The following is a 17,644-nucleotide window of genomic DNA, read 5'->3' on the forward strand; positions in this document are numbered from 1 at the left end:
TAGACACAAAATTTCCATCAAATCTGGACCTGCAACACTCAACAGCGAGTTCCACATTTCCACTTTTTTTACCCACCTCGCCATTTCCCCTTCTTCCCCCCAAAACTGGTCAGAAATCCACCCGTCTTCCACACCAGGCCTTCCTCCCCTTCCAGAATTCCTCCTCTCCGATCCGGCCATGCATCGCGGCAATGGAAGCTGAGATGGAGAGGGCACATTCCCGTTGCTTCCCAAAATTGATTCAAAACCCACCGTAACCCATCTAAAGCTCTGAGTTTAAACCCTAGTTCCTCGATCCCTGACTCACTGAGCTGCTCCAAGATCCCACGGAATCCGTGCTTCCTCTCCAAAACTCCACCAAAGCCCTGCTCTTCCTCTCTGATCTGCGCGGCGTGTCCGCAATGGAGGCTGGAGTGGAGAGGACGGAGCCCTCCCCGCGTCCGCCGGCGGCATCCGCGGCCGCGACCGAGGCGGTGCTCGGCGACGACGACCTCCTGAGCGAGATCCTCCTCCGCCTCGGCTTCCCCACCTGCCTCGTCCGCGCCGCCGCCGTCTCCAAGAGCTGGCTCCGCCACGCCTCGGACCCCGCCTTCCTCCGCCGCTTCGGCGACCTCAACCCGCCCCGCCTCCTCGGCTTCTACGTCACCAGCTTGCAGCACCGGAGGCGGTTGGTTGACTTCGTTCCGATGCTGCCCCAGCCCCCAGAGCTCGCCTCCGTGCTCCGCCGCGGATGCTTCAGCCAAACGCTTACGAAGGCCCAGCCATACGTTTCACGGTCACGGACTGCCGGAATGGCAGTGTCTTCATCGGGCCTGCAGAGAATAAGTTCATAGATGGAGTGCACACCCCACTCCACCCTGCGAGGGGCCTGGTCACTTACCTGAGATCCAAATAGAGGAGGACTCATCGTGCTATCACACTTTTCTATTCCTCTCCAAAGAAGTTGGGGTGGGCTCTATCTCTATCTCTGCTACTAAAAACACTAATTGGAGGATAAATTTTTGGTGCGACCCCTGCCCTCCCGCTTCGTCATTCTGCCGTGTGAACCAACAACCGTCCCATGCATGGCGTCCACCTAAATAACGATGCCCCGTAACAATAGCTGATGAGACTTCACCTCCTGCGATTCGTTGTTCTGCCTGGACATGCGAGACGTCCATTTTAGTCGTCAAAGCAACCAATAATCCACATTGCCCGCCCATCCTTTACTCCCTCACAACCCACGACTCCGATCCAATCTTCTTCCATCCTCGCGCCGCCGTCCGGAGCGCTCGAAGACCTAACGGCTGCGACGACCGGCCGTCGCTGTCCCGCCGCGCCGCCACTGCAATGTCGACCCCCTCACCGTCGACCCGCCCTGTCCCTTACCGAGCTCCGCCACTGCCGCCAGCGCTCTGGCCTTGCCCCAATTCCCCGCACGCCAACCCACTCTCCCTGCCCATCGACAAATGCAGTACATCGGCAGCGTGCGTGGAGCCGCATCCCACCAGACAGGATGGCTGCTTTTCTCATCACGTGAGCACCTGCAGCATAGTCTTCCATGATGACATCGTTCCTGCACGTGTGAGAAGGTGGGCACAAAACACAATGCCCTCTACATGTTTGTTGTTTTGCTTCTCAGGTTATGGTTCCTGAACTGATTAGCATGCCTATTTGATTAGCATGTCTATCTGTTCCCATTTATCAGGTACATTATCTAATAAGTATTTAGTTCTATGCTTTCTACAACAACAACAACAACTTAGCTTTTTGTCCCAAGCAAATTGGGGTAGGTTAGATATAAAACCTACAGAGAACAAGAATAAGAAACTCAAAAAGGTCACAAGCCAAAGAAAGAGTTAGGGGTTAAACAAAAAGTAACAAAGGTCACGGTTCAGATACGTTTATTGCTAATCTCCAAGCGCTCCTATCCATAGCTAATTCTTTAGCGATATTCCACTCCTTAAGGTCTCTCTTAACCGTCTCGTCCCAAATTAGTCTAGGTCTATTTCTGCCTCTCTTTACATTATTGCCCCGCTTTAAAACTCCACTACGCACCGGTGCCTCGGGAGGCCTCCGTTGTACATGTCCAAACCATCTCAACCGATGTTAAATCACCTTCTCCTCAATAGGTGCCACCCCTACCCTATCTCAAATCTCTCCGTTCCTCCCTTCTTGTATGTCCGTAGAACCAACGCAGCATACGCATCTCTGCTACACAAGGTTGCTGGACATGTCGCCTTTTTGTAGGCCAACATTCAGCACCGTATAGCATCGCCGGGCGAATCGCCGTCCTATAGAACTTACCTTTTAGCCTCTGTGGCACCTTCTTGTCACAGAGGATGCCGGAAGCCTGCTGCCACTTCAATCAACCGGCTGAAATTCTATGTCTAACATCTTCATCAATGTCTCCATCTTTCTGAAGCATTATCCTAGATACCGGAAAGTATCCTTCTTGGCCACCACTTGACCTTCGAGGCTAACGTCCCCATCCTCATGCCTAGTCGGGCTAAAGTCGCACATCATATACTCGATCTTGGTCCTACTCAGTCTGAATCCTCTCGACTCTAGCGTGTGTCTTCACAGCTCTAACTTCATATTAACCCCTACCCTACTCTCGTCAACTAGCACCACATCATCAGCAAAGAGCGTACACCAGGGGATATTACCCTGTATGTCCCTTGTGACCTCATCCATCACCAAAGCAAATAGATAAGGGCTCAATGCTGACCCCTGATGTAGCCCTATTTTAATTGGAAAGTCACTGGTATCGCCATCATATGTTCGAACACAAGTCATCGCATCCTTGTACATATCCTTGATAAGGGTAATATATTTAGTTGGGACTTTGTGTTTTTCCAAGGCCCACCACATGATGTCTCTCGGTACTTTGTCATACGCCTTCTCTAGGTCAATAAAGACCATGTGTAAGTCCTTCTTCTCCTCTCTATATCTCTCCATCAACTGTCGTACTAAGAAAATCGCCTCCATGTTCGACCTCCCAGGCATGAACCCAAACTGGTTTTGGGTCACCCTTGTCAATCTTCTTAGGCGATGCTCGATAACCCTCTCCCAAAGCTTCATCGTATGGCTCATCAGCTTAATCCCCCGGTAGTTAGTACAACTTTGTACATCTCCCTTGTTCTTGAAGATCGGTACTAATATACTTCTCCTCCATTCCTCCGGCATCTTGTTTGACCGGAAAATTAGGTTAAAAAGCTTAGTTAACCATACTACCGCTCTCTCGCCCAGGCATCTCCACACCTCAATGGGGATGCCATCGGGACCCATCGCTTTACCTCCCTTCATCCTCTTCAAAGCCTCCCCGATCTCTGCCTCCTGAATCCTCCTCACAATGCGTCTGTTGGTATCATCAAATGAGTCATCCAACTCGAAGGTAGGACCCTCATTTTCTCCATTAAACAACTTGTCGAAGTATTCTCGCCATCTATCCTTGATCTCCTCATCCTTCACCAGAAGTCGATCTGTCCCATCCTTGATGCATTTGATTTGGTTTATGTCCCTTGTCTTCCTCTCGCGGGTCCTAGCTATCCTATAAATGTCCTTCTCTCCTTCCGTTGTACCTAGCCGTTGATAAAGGTCATCAAAAGCCTGACCTTTCGCTACACTTACAGCTCGCTTTGCAGACCTCTTCGCTAATCTATAGCCCTCGATGTTGGTTGCGCTCTTGTCGAGGTGAAGGCGTTTGAAACACTCCTTCTTCTCCTTAATAGCCCTTTGCACCTCGTCATTCCACCACCAAGTCTCTTTCACTTCCTGCTTGCCTCCCCTACTCACACCAAACACTTCTGAAGCCACTTTCCGAACACATGTCGCCATCTTTAGCCACATATCATCTACATCTGCTCCTTCTTCCCAAGGCCCCTCGTCTAGCATCCTCTCCTTAAACGTTTGTGCCTCTTCCCCTTTAAGCTTCCACCACTTCGTTCTCGCAATCTTGGCACGTTTATCCCGGTGGGTACGTACCCGAAAATGAAAATCCGCCACCACAAGCTTGTGTTGGGGGACAACACACTCCCCAGGTATCACCTTACAATCTAAGCAGGCACGTCTATTCTCTCTCCTAGCAAGGATAAAATCGATTTGGCTCGAGTATTGTGCACTATGGAAGGTCACTAGATGGGACTCCATCTTTCTAAAGAGGGTATTCGCTAACAGCAGGTCGTAGGCCAACGCAAAATTCAAAACATCCTCCCCCCCTCGTTCCTACTACCATACCCAAAACCCCCGTGTACTCGCTCGTATCCTACATTAGTCGCACCCACATGGCCATTGAGGTCTCCTCCTATGAAGAGCTTCTCACTGATAGGCACGGTACTAACCATGCTATCAAGATCTTCTCAGAACTGACTCTTGGAGCTCTCACTAAGACCTACCTGAGGTGCATAGGCACTGATCACATTCAGAACCAAATCTCCAATGACCAACCGCACTAGGATAATCCGGTCGCCTTGCCTCCTAACATCTACAACTCCATCCTTAAGGTTCTTATCGATCAAGATGCCTACACCATTACTACCCGAAGTTGTCCCCGTGTACCAAAGCTTGAAGTCAGAACCCTCCACCTCCTTCGCCTTCTGGCCCTTCCATTTAGTCTCTTGCACGCATAGAATATTTACACGCCTTCTAATTGCTACATCGACTAGTTCTCTTAACTTACCTGTTAGAGACCCTACGTTCCAACTACCTAGATGAATCCTAGTTGGCTCGGCTAGCTTCCTTACCTTTCGCACCCGTCGAGAGAAATGCGAAGACCCTTGCTCATTTTTCACTACACCCGGGCGCAGATGTAGCGCGCCACAGAGGCTGCGACGACCCGACCCTTGCTCACTTATCATCGTACCCGGATCACGATACGATGCGCCCCTGAGGGGATGACGACCCGGCCCTTGCCCATTTAACACCACACCCGGGTTCCGATGTAGCACGTCGCTAAGAGGGTTACGCCCCAATGAATTTCTTATGGGTTTCATTTCCATTAGAGTGGCTGATTTTTACGCTGGTTCGCTAAACCTAACACAATCCTCCACATTTTCTCATCGCGGGCTTTTGACCGGCAACGGCAGTGTTAGTTCCATGCTTTCTAAAATAAACAAATTATCTATTCCTTACACTAAAGCTCTGGAGATGAGCATTTCTACCTAATGTCTTCTGTGTATTTTTGCAGCACAATTAGATTCCTAAAATGCATTACATGTTTGTGTTGCAGTAGGAGGCTAGGAGCCATCTCACTTACTACATAGTTAATCGGCCCGGGATCACTACCAGAATGTGCGCCATCCCCATTGATGGAACAGTAAATTGGAGCTTATGCTTGAAACAATATATCTTATCTTATCAATCATCATGAATGTCGTAGACTGTCGCCTGTGGTCGCAGCCAATGCCAGAGAGCGAGCTACAACTGGTGGTTGGCTCATGTAGAATCCTCTTGGAACTTGTTCATACAACTTGTACAATATCTGTATAGTTTGCGGTTTGATTTTTCCTCTTGGAGTATATTCCAATTCTGATTTTCTTCAATTCTAATAATATCTGTTGCATTTCTATGTTGCGTCACTTTGCTTTCAGTCAACATCTTTGCATTTTGTGAGAAAAGTAACTGAGCTGTGAAGTGAGTTTCTTATCCCCTTTATTGTTTACTTGAGTTTCTGACTCGATTCGTATGACAGGATTCATGAAAAGAAGTATGAAGAGTGTTGTTTGGTGCCTAGACTGCCTGCAAGCTGAAGATGTATTAGTAAGATGTTCAAACTAGAAAAGTGATCACTGGTTTATTTCTTTCCTTTCAGGTTTATAGGGAAGCTATGTGATGCTTGGGCCTTCTCTCTATCCTGAAATGGCTCTTTCTTCATTGTCCCAAACAAATGCACATTGAAGCTCGGTAAAGAGCATGGGGAGCTCTGAGTGTACTCTTGACTTCTATCAATTTCACAGGACATGGCCAATTGGGGGTAATGGAAGGCAATGGCTTGTGGTAACTATGTGAGCAGACAAAAGCATGTCAGCTCTCCAGTTTTCTCAATATTTATTTTCTGATTTCTGAGGGTTTTATGTGCCCCGAACCTTAAATTGTAGACACTAACAGATCATATGTGTCATAGTATCACTTTATGTGTTGACCATGTGAAAAATTTCAGTGTATTTACCATGATCAACACCTTGCCCTGAGGGCGCTTTAATTCCTGAACCAGGCCACGGTGACACATGGCTGTCCTAAAGTGAAGAAGCTGTTTGAGCAGCTTGATATGGACAACTACCTCTGCACGATTTGGCCAGTATCTGTGAGCTCTAAATTTCACAACTTTGAACCAGTTGGTAAAAAACAAGCTGAATTTAATGATGTAACTAACTGACTATACTTGTTCTGAATAAATTAATGAAATTAATGTACTAATGTTCTGAAATTTGTTTTAACACCTATCATATGCATTGCCTGCAGCTTTCAACTACACTATCCCTTTCTCTATATACGGTTCGGTTGATTAATTCATATTTTTGAATGCAGAAACGTGGGATATGCCATATGATGGAAAAAACATTAGATTTTTATGCTGAAATGTATAACTCAATGCAGATATTTAACGTTGCTCTAATTTTCCCCAAATAGATGGATATGAAATGTGGCTTTGATCTTTGACGTATTCTGAAGCTCTTGCAATACCCACACTCATTTTATTATGGGTTCTCTGTGTCTAATCTAAAGCATGAGAGCCTAGAGGTTATCCTGAACAAAAGTTCTACACATGTATGACTAATGGCTCATTATTCCTTCTCATGTGTTAAATTTTTGTGGTGTTTAGGACTCTCTGCATGAAGTTGCAATAATATGAATTAAGATATTTGATAGAAGCTTAGCAGGTACAATCTAAAGAGATGGTGTTTGTTGCAAGTTTCTGCACAAAAGCTTAACAAAAGAGCTATAAGTTTCTGAACAAAAGAAGCTGAAGGTATGGGATCGTGATTTTATTCAAATCATCAATATTATTTAATCATATAGGTAGGAAAACTGAAAATGCAATGCATGACCAATTCTCTTTCTGGATAAAAAAATTATTGGTGCTGGTGTGAGATCTAAAATAAGTATATAATCTGTTTTCGGTCGTCTTATTATCCATATTAGGATTTACTGAAGGTCTATTGTAGTCTGATGATGCATCTTATCCTAAGCTGTTGTGTTATATTGATATCTTTTGCATGAATTGTTGCATTCCTTAACTGGTTTTGAGTTTTGTTTCGAATGCCTGCTCTCATTCAACATTTCTTTTTTAGTTTTTACAACTTGAGCCATTCATTGGCAGGGAACTATTGTTTGGCCAGTATCAGGATGGGGGTGCCGACGGAGATGTCAGCGGCAAGGGGCTGCTTCTAGCGGCACACCAGCGCAGATCTTTGCCACTGTCTGGGTGGTAAAAGTAGAATAGCAGTTGGGCAAGAGGAAGACAATGAGGTTGCGCCCTCGGATAATTGGATCGAGTGGAGGCAAATGCGTAGGATGAGAGGAAGATGACAAAGTTGAGTCATTGGTTACTTGGATCCAGTAGAAAAATTGGTTCCTATCAAAATTGCCGAGTAGATAACCTTTTTCAATGATAATGATTTGTAAAGTTTTTCTACAAATTGTTATAATTATACAATGGAAATTGATGCTCGTTGAGGATATTTGTTTCACCCGTAGCAACGCACGGGGCATAGACCTAGTGGAGTATAAATTGAACAGGGGAACTCAGGTGTACATATATATGCTGCAAGACAACGTCTGGTGCATGCTTATTTCAGCAACAACACAGCTTAATGGCTTGCCACCACGGCCATGGAACAATCTGATTGTTGAAGACAAGGTCTATGTGGCGGCCACCATGACAAGCATTCTTGTGTTGGATTTGACATCATCAAGTTGCTCCACCATCAAGCTCCCGGATGGGGTTTTCAACGGAGACACAGTGCTGTCGCGGGCCAATGATTCTGGGGTTTATCTTGTTCATCTGAAGGAGCTCCAGCTTTGCTTCTGGCTCCTCAGGGGAACCAATGGCAGCGTGGGAGATTGGTTGCTGGTTGATACCATTTCTCTGGGTGATATGTGTGATAATCTGAGATTAACGAATTGCACGGTTGAGGATGGGCATAATACTGCTGTTTGCATAAAGGCAGTGGGGGACAATGCCGAGTTTGTGTTCTTGGTGATGGGTCAGTGTATACTCTAATTGGATGTTAGGAGCAGGGCACTGCGTCAGGTGTATGAGAAGAGTGAATACTACCATTCACATGGTTGTTGGATCTGTCCCTATATGATGGTTTGGCCTCCCACCTTCCCTGTACTGAAGGAATGATCCTTTAAGGTTTATCTCTGTTTATTTTTGTACTTTTGGTTAATATTTTTCAATGCGCAATGCATTAATCTGATCCTGTGAGGTTTGTCTCTGTTTACTTTTGTACTTTTGGTTAATATTTTTCAATGTGCAATGCATTAATTCGTATCTGGTTATTCGTGGCATTTCATTATTTGCTTATGCTGTTATCTAGTTGAAAATTGTAGTTCTTATTAATACACTATCTTAATCCAGTAATTGAGGAATAGTATTGACCCATTAGTTATTGGTAGCATGGTAATTTGGGGCTTTGGTTAGGAAGGCGCGTGGTTGCACCTGCCATAGGCGGTGCACCCGGCCTTTCCTTGTGATGATAGGATTGCTTGATAGACAGTGAAGAAATACTTCCACAGATCGAAGTGGGGCTCAATCCTTAGGTACCCTTCGCACAGCGTGACAAAGGCTGTGATATGCTGGATCCCGTTCGGGTTGAGGTGCTGCAGCTCGATCCGATAATGATGGAGCAGCCCCCGGAGGAACGGGTGGGGAGGAGTCGCGAATCCGCGCTCGTGGAAGGGCGCAAAGGAGACAATGTAGCCGCCGGCATTTCCTCGTAGCCAGGTACGAGCCACTCCATCGCTTCCATCCTTGCGCAGAGAAGCCCGCGCTTGACGGGGCCCTCCAAGCGTGGGTCACGTCCAAGCGGAACCACGACGCCATTGACGGGTGGAAGCGGAGGCTTTGGAACTTCACCGACGAAAAGGGCACGAGGGTGAGAGCTCAGGCTCTGGCGGTGGAGGAACGGCGGAGGGGCGAGAGCGAAAGCTCGGGCTACGGCGGCGGAGAAGTGGAGAAGACAGGGGCGGTTTGGCAGAGTGAAGGCAAAAGGGCCGAGAGCCTCCAGTTATAGGCAGACTGGCCGCCTCGACTCCCACGATCGCCATAAAAGCCACGTCCGTCGCGTCCCGTCGCTCCTTCTTCTCGAGAGGCACTCACACGCCTTCCACAGCCCATCCCCTCGAAGGATGTGCCCGACGACAGGAAGACTAAGAGCCCTCCCGCAGGTAAGAAGGGATACGGGATTGAGAACGCCCCCACGGCCCATTAAGGCCTAGGGGTTTGAAGGTTGGCCACCGACCGATTCACAGCCACCCTGAGGCACCACCGGAGCGACGGGTGGGGACGTATGGGTCCGCTAGAGACCAATACCCGGGCGCACGAGCGCCACGGGCATCTCGACCCGCGTTCGAGTTTTGGCTAGTGCACGGTCCATGGTTTTTCCTCGGAGAAAGGCAATGAGCCATCGGGACCGGTCGAACGGACCCGAGAACTATATGGACTGGTCATCGGGAATCTGGAGTCGGTCACCAGCTGACCCATGTCGGATCCCGCGAATGGGAACCGGGGCCCCACTCGAACTAACCCATTACCAGCTCACCGAGCACCACGTTTTGTCCAGCAAGGAAAAATGAGGCACAGCTCAGCCCCTCTTCCTTACCAAAAGAGACGCTTAAGGGAAGAAGATCACAAGACGAGACGATCCCTCGATTAGTCCACCACACGCAGAGGCTCAGGGGTCGAACTCGCGAAGAGATCGAATATGCGGTTGCATATGAAACAATGGGATGGAACCGAGAGGAAATTTTCTCTGCCCCTTGGAGTCCTCCCGTGCGGAAAAAGCCTCTAGAGGAGGCCAAGAGGCCCCTCGACCACACCAGCCGGATACGGGACAGAGCACCAATAGTAATCCCTTGCACGAGTCCTCAAACTCTTCCAGGGGCTTGGGGGCTAGACCCACTAGGTCCGCTTGCACAAACCTCGTGAAGGACCTCGACCTGATGCACGCCACGCTCAGGAAACAGGGCCCGTTCGAAGCTGAGCCTTCACGGGGCTCTCCAAGCTGCGTGAAGGCTCGGGGCTACTGTCGGGTATCGGTATTAGGGATACCCGACCATGTAGAATTAAAGTGCCAATGCGCCCCGATTCGCCTGATGGTTTGGCATGGCGTCCGCCTCGCCCGACCCCAAGGGTATGGGCTCGGCCTTGTCCGACCCCGAAGAGAGGGCATCACCTCACCCAACCCCCGAGGGCATGGACTCGGCCTTGCCAGACCCCGAGGGTGCGGACCAGGCCTCGCTCGACCCTAAGAGGAAGGCTCCGCCTCGCCCGACCCCCAGGGCGTGGACTCGGCCTCACCCGACTCAAAGGAATGGGATCCTAGGGTCCTGCGCCATCCCCACCGTGGACGTGAGAGACCATGCTTGGGGTCAAAACTTTGACACGAGGACGGGGGTAAGCACGCCCCTACGCGATCTATGGAGGTAGCGGGTCATAATGAGGAGCGTGCGCCACCTGCCGCGCCAGGGTGGTGACGTGCGCGTGACTTCTAACGTCATCTACAGAGTCAGCAGGACCTGCCCAGGGAGGAGAAGGGCGGCAACGGCAGAGATGGCAGGACCCGCCCACGGAGGAGAAGGGCGGTGGCAGCGAACCGGCAGGACCCGCGCATGGAGGAGAAGGGTTGCGAGGTCGTGGAGACCCTCCCTCCCTCCCTCTCTTGTGTAATCTGCCCCCTTCCCTTGGTCTATAAAAGGAAAGGGGACCTCCCGCGCACGGGGACTCAACTCCAGACGCTCTAGCAAGAGAACTCCATCCAACACTTAGCCATCAAGAGACTTGGGATCCCTCTCCATCTATCGACCGTTGTAACCCCTACTGCGAAGCAGTGCGAGTTACACGAGCGGCCACAAACTGGAGGTAGGGACATTCCGACTGAACCAGTATACATCCTTGTATCTACTTTGCACACCATCTGGGCCAGACGCGCAAACACAAATTCACTAGTCGGCGGTTCGAAACACCAACACAATTACTTTATGGACCTCTTTTATTATTCCTAATTATAATAATTTTATTAAATAGAAAACCATTCTTAAAATTATTAAAGTGCCTAAGAACGAGCTCACCTTGTATACTTCTTGAATGGTTATATCTATGCATGTCATACCCACATCAAATACTTTCAGAGAATTTTTATACATAATTTTTAAAATGATTTTTTCTACAGAAATTTTCTATAAAACCTTTTTTCTACAATAAATTTGTTTATAGATAATTCTCCCATGATATTTCTACCTAATTTGTTTTCCAAAAATTGAAAAAAAGTAGATAGCAATTTGTATATAACATTCAAAATCTTTTTGTATAATTTGTACAGAACTTTTCCATGGAATCTCTGAACAGAACTTTCTTTCGTGACTTGAAAAGATTACTTTCCAGTACATCATTTTTATTCAAATTTTTTAACACTTCTTTTTAATATCATCTATGCAAGAACTTATAAAACTTATATAAAATATTTTTCTGCATATTTTCTCTAGATACTTATAAGAGAAATTTTCTTAAAAGAAAACATTATCTCAAAACTTTTGTGTATATATATATATATGAAGGTTTTCTTAGAACTATGCATCTCAGAAATTTCTTAGAAATTTCTACCTATTTTGATTGCATGGACCGTTTCGGCTACATGCTGACGTCCCAGGAGGTGAGGAGGTTGCAAGAACTCGCGCTTGCTGTGTTCCAGGAATTATTAGTTAGTGCTGCAAATTCGTTGCTAGCAACAGCAAAAATCTCATGTGTCAAGGCAAAATGACTTCAATTATTTTACAACTCTCTCCATTTGTGCCAGCGCTACAGCCCGTGCAGTCCCCAACTCCACATCCACCTGTTAGTTTAATCGACGCATGAAGACATCAAGACGCAGCTGCTCCGTCTCCGTGTTCGCCTACAGCGAGAGGCCGGTGTCGAAGGAGACCCCGGTGCCCGGCAGCCAGGACGCGCCGGCGATGAACCGCGCCACCGTGAACCTCTCCGCCTCCGCGGTGCTGTTGATTACGCGGTGGCCGGGCCACGGCACGCGCCCGGCCACCCCGGCGCCGGGCCCGTGGTTCATGTACTCGCCGTAGTAGAGCGTGCCCAGCGCAGACGCGGCGCTCGCGTTCCACTCCAGCCACCCCCGCGGCGCCACGTGGTCGCCGATGTACGACTCCATCACCACCACCCTCGAGTACGGCCTCCACGGCCGGCCCAGGTACGTCTGCGCCGCGCGCCCGGCGAGGTCCGGCGCGGGCACGAGGCGGCAGGCGTGGAGGACGATGCCCGTGCGCTGGCACGGCTCGCTCCGGCCCTGCGCGGTGACGGTGTTCTGCTGGCCCGGCTGCGGCGCGCGCGCCCGGAGGGTGCAGCGCTGGAGCACGGCGGCGGCGTTGCCGAAGACGGCGTCCACGGTGCCGCGGACGTCGCAGTCGCGGTAGAACTGGCGGTTGGAGTGCGCGTACAGGGCGTCCTGGTACCCGGCGACGCCGCAGCGGTGGACGGCGGCGCGGTCGGCGCTCACGCGCAGCGCCACCGCCTGCCGCCCCACCGGCCCGGCCCGGTTCTCCACCGTCATGTCGCGCATCATGAACCCGGACCCCGACGCCGCTGCAGCAGCAGGTGCAAGAAGATTATGTTCATGTCATGGCAGGCAGGGATTCTTGTTACCAAGACGAGCGTATGTAGAAGACGTTGACAGGTAGGCACGGCGGCATGGGCATGGCAAGATTTGCAGAGCGAGCGCGACGTCACGCGCTCGGCGGCCTGCGCGGCAGCCAAGTGCCGGCCACCCCACCGCGCCCGGCCATCGGAAACGCGCAACAGTTAAGCCCCCCACTGCCCCCACGCCTATACTATACCATGTCCCCATGTACAAAAAGAGTAGGAATATTTACTGACCCTCCTCCTTTCTATGTTCATGAAACTTACTGGGATATAAATTACTACCGGTAGGTGCTACTAGGCACATGGGGTTCTAGGTAAGTATACATGTTATGGTGACAGACAGAAGGATTGTAATAATTGAATTTTACCCAAAAAATACAAGTTGCTGCATTGGCATGCTGCATTTCAAAAATCTCTATATACAAAAGTGAAAATGATAGTAAAAATTTAAGTTTGGAATCACAGCTTTGCAAAGATTTTTTGCCCCCCGAAAGATCATAGCTTTGCAAAGATTATGACGGACTTCTCACCGGTGAGCGTACATGTGGCGTGTCACTTACCAAAGGTGGCGGTACGGAACGTGGTGTAGTTGCCGTCGGCGACGCTGCGGTTGCCGGTGACCACGGTGACGCCCTTGCCGTCGCCGACGAACACGAGGTTGGTCTTCTTCATCCCCACCTTGACGTTCTCGCGGTACACCCCGGCCTTGACGTGTATCACCGTCCGGCGCTCGCTACACTCGGGCGCCGCCCTCACGGCGTCCGCGATCGTGGCGTGCGTCCCCGTGCCGTCCTTGGCCACCACGATGTCGGCGCGCGCCGCCAGTGACGCGGCGGGGTGCAGCAGCAGCCTGCGGTCCCTCGCCGGCAGCCACCGCGGGAAGCCGCACGCGTCCTCGGCCCGCTTCGTCGTCGCGTTCCTGGAGCCGCGGCCGTCCCTGACCCTGAGGCTGGCGGAGGCGTCATCGGTCCGTGCGGCGGTCGATGTCTTCGGCGTGGTGGAGGCGTACATGGCGAGGCTGTCGCGAACCGTCGCGCGGGCGGCGGCGAGGTGCGCGTGGTGGGGGCCGGCGCCCTGGCCGCCCGGAACGGCGCTGGCGGCCTCCGCGAGGCCGTCGGCGCAGGTGTCGTGGTTGGTGAGCGCGGCGGAGAGCCACGCGAGCGCGTCCCCCCGCGCGGCGCCGGGCGCGCCCGCGCCGGCCAGGAGCGCGAGGGCCTCCTCCAGCAGCTCCGCGCAGTCCTCGCGCGCCATGGTCGCGAGCGGCGTCGAGGTGGGGCCGTCATCATAGGACGCCGGCGTGACTTCGGCCATAGCCTCGAGCGCCTGCCCCACGCGCGCGGACGCGGTGTCTAGCGCGGCGCGCAGGCGCTCGCGGCGCGCATTCGGTTCCTCGGCGGCGGCGGTGGCCGGGAACGCGAAGGCCGGGCGCGGAGCCGCGTGCGCGCCGCCACCGCCGCACCCGGCGAGGAGTAGCAAGGCGATGCAGGAGGGGACCACGAGTCGCGCGAGGTGGACAGGGGACGAGCCGTCGCGGAGGTGGCCCATGGCTGCTGATCGGAGCGGGGAGCTAGTAGGCAATGCGGTGGCAACCGGACACTGGAGCGTGAGCGAGTGTGAAGTGAGCTTCTGAGCTTTCTATTTGGTTGAAGGGAGGCGTCCGTTTATAGGAGGCGGCGGCAGAGGGTGGGTCGTGGGTGTGTGGCGCCAGCGAAGGATGGGCTCGGGCCGAGCTGGAGCTTGCCTCTCGCGGAAAGCGCGTCGGGCGCCGCGCTCTGCCGCCGGCTTTCCCGAGTCCGGGGGCCTGGGAGCCGTGGCGCACGGCGGATCGGTGGCGGCGCGCTCATGGGTTCCGGCACGTCGAGCCTTGCCGCGTAGGCTCCCGGCCGTTCCCCGTTCCTGCGGCGAGCTTCCAAAGACATGGGCCCAGGTGGCGTTAGCTGTTTCACTGCAAGTAGTAGCATGGGATGGGGCCCCGGGCGACTGATGATTCCTGTGTCCTGCTCTGTTTGCCCAGGCTGCCATGTGTTGGTTTCCGGTGCTGCGGCCTGCGGGAGAGCGCTTCTGATTCTGAAAACCGCTGCGTTGCACCGCGTCTTTGGTGGAGCCGTGTGATGTGTTCTTCTTGGAAAGAGCACAGCACAGTTGCAGCGCGCGGGAGAGCCCAACGAGCCGAGGAGCAAGCTCGGAGATGCCGTTCCTGCGGCCCGCGCGCCGTCGGTAAACCTGACCGCACGAGGCGGATCGAGCCATCGTGTGTAGAAATGACAACGGGTATCGGGGCGTGTTCGGGTTCCAGCCATAACTCAGCCACGCCACGCCACGAGTTTGGCGGGCCACAAGTTAGATTGACTCGTAGAATCACACTGGAGTTAATTTAATTTTAAATTTTTTATCCTTATCTTTCAACATATTTGAAAAATAAGTCGCTGATGACATATGTCATGTAGCCCTCAAAGCTTGAATCCAAATCCCAAGGTTTGGAATAAAGGATCCAACGAATCGTGGTATGCAATATATGACGGCAAAAATTTGACGGTAAATATAGGCAAATTGGTATAGTAAATTTGAAAACATCTGTTTTCAGAGATGAGTTCCCTGAAAAATGCTTAAACAAATAGCATCCCAACAAACGCCCAAAATTAACTCTCAAATCAAATCTTGTTCCCTGAGTCAATGAATAAATAAGATCTCTGGGTAATAATTTGAAAAAACCTCTTATTTTGGAATAAATCCCTGAAATAATGATTAATAATCATCTATCCAAGATAAATCTTCAAAGGCCTCTTGAATCGGGTATTTTTGATAGTTTTACAGCATCCAGTGTTAGAGTATGAGAGCTATCCTGAAAACACGCTGAGTGCCTTGACACATCCAGCCCCCGAGCCAAGGAGCTAGATGAGTAACATAGAATATATCTAGCAATTGGTGGCGCCAGCCCCCGAGCCCAGGCATCAGCCAAGTAGCTGCTGGATCTTGAACAGTCGATGAAGCCGTTTAGTCGGAGTTGACCCCGACTAGATTTGTAGGCGAGACGAGTAGTCGAAATAGTCGAACAAGTGTAGAACTAGTCGTAAACTAGTAAACCACTTGCCATGGGAGCGAGACCCCTTGAGTAACATAGGATACTAGTCTCCAACCAGTAACTGGAGGTCTAGGAGCGAGACCCCTTCACCAAACTTGCGCATAATACCAGTTAGAAACCAGTAAAATAGAGTTACGTTGGAAGTATGAGTGCGAGGCCCCTTCGATAACATAAGATACTAGTTAGAAACTAGTAATCTTTTACTAGAAATATGGGAGCGAGACCCTTTCAGCAAACTTGCGTGAAATACCAGTCGTAAACCAGTAAAACGGAGTTATACTGAAAATATGAGAGCGAGACTCCTTCAGTAACATAAGATACTAGTCGAAAACTAGTAATTTATTACTGGAAGTATGGGAGAGAGGCCCCTTCAGCAAACTTGCTCGTAATTCCAGTCGTAAACCAGTAAAATAGAGTTATACTGCAAGTATAAGCGCGAGGCCCCTTCAGTAACATAAGATACTAGTCAAAAACTAGTAATCTGTTACTGGAAGTATGGGAGCGATTCTCCTTCAGCAAACTTGCGCGTAATACTAGTCATAAACCAGTAAAATAGAGTTATACTGGAAGTATTGATCTCCAGGCACCATCAGAAGATGTCTTGGTTGATTAAGGATGAAAATGGCGCAGATGCTCGATATTCCAGGAATTAGGAACCTCCAGACCATCAGGGTACTATAAGCGATACGACCCAGGGCCCTTGTGCATGATGAAAGGCCCTTCCCATCGCGAGTTAAGCTTGTGTAACCCGATGTCATCCTAGATTCGTTGAAGAACCATATCTCCAACATTGAAAGAGCGTCGTTGAATGTTCCGGTCCGGTCGTGGTAACGACGGACTCCTTGCAAGTAGCGGGCCGATTGGAGCAAGATGTTGCATCTGATTTACTCATGATTTCCTCAGCTGAGTCGAGCTCGAGATGTCTTGCGGTGTCAGGCTCGCCTTCTTCAAACATCTCCAGACGAGGAGACTTCCAGATCACGTCAGCTGGTAATATAGCTTGAGACCCGTATACGAGGAAGAAAGATGACTGTCCTATGGCTTTGCTTGGTTGTGTGCGAAGCCCCTAGACTACTGATGAGATCTCGTCAATCTACTTGCCCCTCCTTTTGCTCTTCTCGTCATAGAGTCTTTTCTTCAATCCATCAAGAATCAAGCCATTGCCGCGCTCAACTTAGCTATTGGCCCGCGGGTGAGCCACTAAAACGTATTTGACTTCAATGGAACTACGTTCACAGAAATCCCAGAACTGATGCAAGTCGAAATTGGATCCCAGATCCGTAAAGATGGTGCTAGGGAAGCCAAAGTGGTGTAGGATATTGCAGATGAAGGTGACCACTCGATCTGTAGAGAGCGTTGTGATTGGCTTGTACTCGATCCATTTGGTAAACTTGTTGATGGCCATCAACACGTGTATAAAACCACCCGGGGCAGTGGCCAGGGGCCCTATCATATCCAGGCCCTAGCTTGCAAACGGCAATGAAGGTCGTATGGTGATGAGATTGTGAGCCGGGACATGGGGTTATTTGTTGAAGAATTGGCAGTTTGTACACCAGCGAACGAGTGCTTCGGCATCTGCTAAAGCAGTCGGCCAGTAGAAATATGATTTAAAAGCGTTGCCGACTAGTGTGCGAGAAGCCGCATGGTTCCCGCACACTGCTTCGTGAATCTCTTGGAGTATCTCTTTGCCCTCCTCTGTGCGGACACACTTC

At 50.6% G+C, this 17,644-nt stretch overlaps 1 protein-coding gene and 1 pseudogene across 1 annotated transcript; one reads left to right on the forward strand and one right to left on the reverse strand.

Annotated features, from left to right (window-relative positions):
• Nucleotides 1-230: 230 nt before the first annotated feature.
• Nucleotides 231-9,218, forward strand: LOC112895855 (annotated as a pseudogene).
• A 2,877-nt stretch (nucleotides 9,219-12,095) lies between these two features.
• Nucleotides 12,096-14,395, reverse strand: LOC112895865 (pectinesterase-like). The gene is made up of 2 exons (XM_025963866.1): nucleotides 13,411-14,395; nucleotides 12,096-12,793 (listed from the first exon to the last, which is right to left on the reverse strand). Exons 1-2 carry the CDS (start codon nucleotides 14,393-14,395, stop codon nucleotides 12,096-12,098), a joined length of 1,683 nt encoding a protein of 560 aa, XP_025819651.1.
• Between the last annotated feature and the right edge of the window lie 3,249 nt (nucleotides 14,396-17,644).

The sequence above is a fragment of the Panicum hallii genome, chromosome 1 (genome assembly GCF_002211085.1).
Source record: "Panicum hallii strain FIL2 chromosome 1, PHallii_v3.1, whole genome shotgun sequence".
NCBI classification, from domain to species: Eukaryota; Viridiplantae; Streptophyta; class Magnoliopsida; order Poales; family Poaceae; genus Panicum; species Panicum hallii.

Bases quoted from the DNA above. Each gene is read 5' to 3' on its own strand.
- LOC112895865 (XM_025963866.1), bottom strand. From the start codon at position 14,395: ATGGGCCACCTCCGCGACGGCTCGTCCCCTGTCCACCTCGCGCGACTC. The intron at 12,794-13,410 runs GTAAGTGACACG...CTGCTGCTGCAG, and splicing joins GTTCCGTACCGCCACCTTTG to CGGCGTCGGGGTCCGGGTTC.